We start from the raw sequence: 6000 nt of genomic DNA, 5'->3' as shown, positions 1-6000 counted from the left end.
AAACATTTAAGTAACCTAGGGTGCTGAATCTAGATAAAGGGAACAATGAGATTATGAGGTATGAATTGGCAAACTGTGATTGGGGAAATCTTCTTAGAAGTGGATATGCATCAGTCCACATTTAAACAGCATACAATCATTACACATTCTCATCTGTCACAAAACTGAAAGAGGAAAGATGGTGCAACCATGGCTAACAAACAAAAGTGATGTATTAGATCCAAAGAGGGAATACTTGGAAAGATTAGCAAAGATATAAGTGTCAGAAGTCACAGAAATTCCAAAAAAGAAATGGCAGAAAAATTGAACACACATTACTGTTTTATTTTCACAAACACAGGCACAATAACCTTGCAGAAATGTTAGGGACGGTTTAGTGAGAGGGTTGAATTGAGAATGATCAGTATTGGGCAGAGAATGGTGCTGGGGAATGAATGGGCTTGAAGTCCTCAGGGTCTGATCATTCATAACCACCAGAGGGCGCTGGCCAGCAACAACCCCACCCTCAACGTCACTGCGCATGCGGGGCCAGCCTAAACACCCGCCTCGTCTCCACTGCGCATGCGCCACCCGTTGCTCCGCCCCCTGTTTCCGCTTCCCGTGTCATGGCGGACGGGCCGGGAAAAGCCGCTATCCAGGCTGTGTTCCGGCGTCTGCGGGCTTCGCAGACCAACAAGGTGGGAGAGCAGGAGGAGGGAGCGCCGCGGCGGCAGTCTCGACTCTGTAGCCGGACTGAAGCCGCGATTCCTTGTTGAGTCTCCGGCTTGGCCCAGGGTCCGTCCACTGGTGTCCGTTATATGGCACCCCCCGTCACCCGCCGGTGGTACAGTCCCCGCCTGGTCCTGCACTGTCCCGGACTGAACCATCACTGACCGCAGAGGGGGGAGTAGAATGGGCCCACTCTCGAGCTAGAGATGGGTCAGGAGAGGGCGAAGAAGCCCCGCCCCAGCAGCTGATTGGATGGATCTCCCATAGCCCCGCCCATTGACAAGGGTCCTTCGCCCAGCTGACCCCAGCCTGACCCTCCCCTAGCCTCTTGGGCCTGACCCCTCTCACCTCTGTCATGTCTGCCTGACCTCCCTCACTCCCAGCCCCCTTGTCTGACCCCCCCCCCCCCCTTCACCCCTCAGTCTGACTCCTCTCACAACCTTTTACCCCATCTGACCCAGGGCAGACCCTGGCCAACTGCTGACCCATCGGGCCTGACACCAGTCTGATCATTTCCTGATTCCGGCTCTCCTCCATTTGACTGATCCTGCTCCGTCATTCCCCTTCCTTGACTAATCTCCTCTGAGGAGAAAGTGAGGACTGCAGATGCTGGAGATCAGAGCTGAAAATGTGTTGCTGGAAAAGCGCAGCAGGTCAGGCAGCATCCAAGGAACAGGAAATTGGACGTTTCAGGCATAATTCCTGATGAAGGGCTTATGCCCGAAACGTCGAGTTTCTTGTTCCTTGGATGCTGCCTGACCTGCTGCGCTAATCTCCTCTGAGTCCTTTTTCCCCTCAGTCTGACCTCTCTGATGTCCAGGGGTGATGTATTCTCTCATTCTCCTTGTTGATTTTCTTTGTTCTTTGTGCAGAGCTGCTTTGATTGTGGTGCCAAGAATCCCAGCTGGGCCAGTGTCACCTATGGGATCTTCCTGTGCATTGATTGTTCTGGAATCCATCGCTCACTGGGGGTTCACCTAAGTTTCATCAGGTAGGGGCACAGAATGGTCTTAGAGGGAGCCTCATCAAGGCCAAGAGGCAAATAGAGCCACTGTCCAAAGAAAAGTTAGGATTAAAAAATAGGTAAGCCTTAAGGCATTGTACTTTAATGCACAACGTATTCGGAATTACATGTATTAACTAATGGTGCAAATCAGGGAAAATAGATATAATTTCATAGCCATTATAGTTAAAGGAGACCAAAACTGGGAACTCTTTCAGTCAGGCCTTCGATAAGGTTCCATATAGTTGGCTGCTCTGGAAGGTTAGATCGCATGGAATCCAGGGGGAGCTGGCAAATCGGATACACAGTTAGCTTGATGGTAGGAAGCAGAGGGTAATAGTGGGAGGATGCTTGTTGGATTGGAGGCCTGTGACTAGTGGAGTGCCTCAGGGTTGGTGCTGGGCCCATTGCTGCTTGTTATCTATATCAATGGTTTGGATGAGAATGTACAAAGCATGATTAGTAAGTTTGCAGATTATACTAAAATAGGCCGTAGCATGGACAATGAGGAAGGTTATCAGTAGCTGCAGGGGGACCTTGATCAGCTGGGGAAGTGGGCTGATCATGGCAAATGGAGTTTACTATAATTGTGTGAGGTCTAGCATTTTGGCAAGTCAAGTCGAGGTAGGAGTTTCATGGTGAATGGCAGGACCTCAGGAAGTGTGAAGGAACAGAGGGTCCAGGTGCGTGTTCATTGACAGGATAGACAGCGCAGTGAAGAAGGATTTTTGACATACTGGCCTTCATCAATCAGGGCATTGAGTATACATGTTGGGAAGTTATATTGCAGTTGGACAGGACATTGGTGAGGCCGCACTGGGAGTGCTGTATTCAGTTTTGGACACCTTGCTATAGGAAGGAAGTCATTAAACAGCAAAGAGTACAGAGAAAATTGACAGGCATGTTGCCAGGACTCAAGGGTCAGAGTTATAGGGAGAGGTTGGACAAGGTAGGACATTTTTCTTTAGAGCGTAGGACACTGAGAGGGGATCTTATAGAAGTGTATCAGATCATGAGAGGCATGTTTTTCCCAGGGTTGGGGAATAGGGGCCCAGTGAACATCAGTTTAAGGTTAGAGGGAAAAGAATAAAAGGGAACCTGAGGGGCAACATTTTTTACAGAGAGGGTGGTACGCATATGGGAATGAGCTGCCACCTCAAATGGTTGAGGCGGGTACATTAACAACACTTAAAAGACATTTGGACAAATACATGGAGAGGAAAGGTTTAGAAGGATGTAGCTCTGGTGCAGGGAAATGGGGTTAGCGTGGATGGACATTTTGGTTGCAAGGACCAGTTCGGACCTATCTCTGTTCTGTAAGACTCTGACTGTAGGTTCACACTAAAGAATATTTGACCTATTGGAAAGAGAAGAGGGAAGAAAAATCTGATGTGGAAAGAGGAAATGAAGACAGTTGTGAGATATCATCACCTAAGTTTAGATGATGTGTGGAGGTAATTAACATTAAGGAAAAGGAGGCGTGGATAGGAGTAGTGTATAAATCCCCAAACAATAGCTACACTCGGAAAAGGTGCAAATTAATAAATAATAGGAACATGTAAAATAAACAGCAATAACCTTTTAATCTTCATGTTGATTGGGTCAATTGGAAAGGGTAGCTATGACAATGAATTCATAGAGTGCCTTTGGATTAGTTACTTAGAGTAATATGACATGGAGCTAGCCAGGGAGCAAGCTAACGGATCTGGTCATCAGTAATGAGGCAGGTTTAATAAATTACCTCAGAGTAAAAGATTCCCTCGGAAGTAGTGAGCATAACATGGCAGATTTAATTTTCAATTTGTGTGTGAGGAACTTGGGTTGGAAACAGATGTATTTAACTCAAATGGAATTAAAACGAAACAGAGTAGAGTTAGCTAAAATGGCCTGGGCACATAGATGAGCAGGAGTGGCAGTAAACACGCAGTAGCAGATATCTGATGAGGTGATTCTCAGCAAAAATATATCCCAGTCAGGTGCAAAGATTCTTAGAGAGGGATAAACAAGTCATGGCTAATCAAGGAAGTTAAGGAAAATATAAAGTTAAGAGAAAAAGCTAGATGTCTGTGATAATCCTGAAATTATAGAATCATACAGTACAGTAGAGGCCCTTTGGCCCATCAAATCTGTACTGCAAAAATATACCACTAACCACACTCATTCCCTCCAGCGTAATCTCATCTTTACTATAATTCGGTGACCAGAACTGTGGCCTAACCAGAGTCCTGTAACATAATCTCACTGCTCCCATAATCTATGCCACAACTGAGAGAGGCAAGCATACTATTTCGACTACCTGTCTTGCCACTTTCAGTAATCTGTGTTCAAGCACCCCAAGAACGTTCTGTTTCTCTGAGCTTCCAAGTGACTTGCCATTCGTTGAATACTCTTTGCCTTGTTCCTTCTTCGAAAGTGCATTTCTCACACTTATCACGGAAGGTCGAAAAACTGTCCAAGTGACATCCCTATTCGAGAAGGAGGGGAGTTATAAGCAGCTAACCATAGACCAAGTCAAAACATCAATTTTTGGAAAAGTAATGGAATCAGTTATTAATGAAGTAATAGCATCACATTTGGAATCTAACCAAGCAGAGTCAGAATGGCTTGATAAGAGGAAAATCATGTGTGATTAATTTAAGTTTTTCAAAGAAATTTCAACCAGTGTGGATAGTGGGGAGCCAGTAGATGTGTTGTATTTAGACTTCCAGATGTCATTGAACAAGTTACCTCACAAGAGAAAAGCCTATGGTGTTTGAAATATACTTTCCCACTAGATTAGATTCCATCAAGTATGGAAACAGGCCCTTCGACCCAACAAGTCCATACCGACCCTCCGAAGAGTAACCCATCCAGACTCATTCCCCTATCCTATATTTACCCTTGACTAATACACCTAACACTATAGGCAATTTAGCATGGCCAATTCGTGTGGATAGAGAATTGAGTAATAGACAGGAAGCAGCAAGTGGAAATAAGGAATTCTTGGGCGACTGTCTGTGTGGAGTTTGCACATTCTCCCCGTGTCTGTGCAGGTTTCCTCCGGGTGCTCCGGTTTCCTCCAACAGTCCAAAGATTTGCAGGTCAGGTGAATTGGCCATGGTAAAATTGTCCATAGTGTTAGCTGCATTAGGCAGAGTGAAATGGGTCTGGGTGGGTTACTCTTCCGAGGGTTGGTATGGACTTGATGGGCCGAAGGCCTGTTTCCACACTGTAGGCAATCTAATCTAATCTTCAAGACTTAGAGGAAGGAAGTGAACGTACTGTAGCCCGATTTACAGATGACACAAAAAAGGTAGAAATACAGTTTGAGAGGGGTACAAACAATTTACAGAGAGATGTTGAGAGGTTAATAAGTAAGGGGGCAAAAAGTTGGCAAATGAAGTACAAAAGGGAAGATTTGACGTTGTTAATTCAGAAGGAAGGAAGAATAGAGAAAAACTGCAGAAAGCTGCAGAACCTCGGGTGTTGGGGGTATTTGTACACAGAACCCAGAAGGTTAACACACAGGAGCAGCAGGTAATCTGGAAGGCTAATGGAATGTTGCCCCTTATTTCAAGGTGGTTGGAGTATAAGTATAGGGAGGTCTTATTGCACCTGTACAAAGTGCTGATGAGACCACATAAAGTACTGCGAGTAGTTTAGATGGGTAGATTCTTGATCAGTAGGGGAATCAAGGATTATCGGGAAAAGGCAGGAAAATAAATGTGAGGGTATCAGATCAACCATAATCCAGTTGAATCACAGAGCAGACTCAAGGAGCTGAATGCCCTGAGCCTATTCCTGTTTCTTATGGTCTTATGGAATGGGACGCCTGGGGAATCACAGTGTCTCCTGCGAATACCGTTCAACATAACACCGCAGTTTCACAACTGACTGCTAGATTTAATGCTGGATTTAGAAGCTGTATTTAGTGCTGGTGCTAACTCCACATCATTTCAAGCCAATTGAAGTAAATGCATAACCTAGGGCACCAGCGATCATTCTGGTGACCCTCACAAAGTGTGAAATCCAAAGATAGAGCTTTTGGTGCATAAACACTGATCTAGGTTTCTTCAGTGCAGTTAGCAAAATCATCGAGCCCTGCCTGTTCCATGACACAGTCAGCCTGTTGTTCCAGATACGCTGTGTCCTTGGCTCTAGCCCCTGATGCGGTGAGCCTGTTGCCGGGCTGTGCCCCCGATGCAGTGAGCCTGATGCGGTGTGCCTGTTGCTGGGCTGCGGCCCCTGATGCGGTGAGCCTGTTGCTGGGCTGCGGCCCCTGATGCGGTGAGCCTGTTGCTGGGCTGCGG

At 46.2% G+C, this 6000-nt stretch overlaps 1 protein-coding gene across 1 annotated transcript in view; it reads left to right on the top strand.

Moving 5' to 3' along the window:
• Positions 1-605: 605 nt before the first annotated feature.
• Positions 606-6000, top strand: part of arfgap2 (ADP-ribosylation factor GTPase activating protein 2) — a 43075-nt gene continuing 37680 nt past the window's right edge. The window contains exons 1-2 of the mRNA XM_060838678.1: positions 606-677; positions 1581-1699. Of these exons, the coding sequence (XP_060694661.1) occupies positions 606-677; positions 1581-1699 (191 nt within the window). The remainder of the gene's footprint in view (positions 678-1580; positions 1700-6000) is intronic.

Source organism: Hemiscyllium ocellatum, chromosome 18 (assembly GCF_020745735.1).
Source record: "Hemiscyllium ocellatum isolate sHemOce1 chromosome 18, sHemOce1.pat.X.cur, whole genome shotgun sequence".
NCBI classification, from domain to species: domain Eukaryota; kingdom Metazoa; phylum Chordata; class Chondrichthyes; order Orectolobiformes; family Hemiscylliidae; genus Hemiscyllium; species Hemiscyllium ocellatum.
This window is presented reverse-complemented; position numbering and strand designations above follow the sequence as displayed.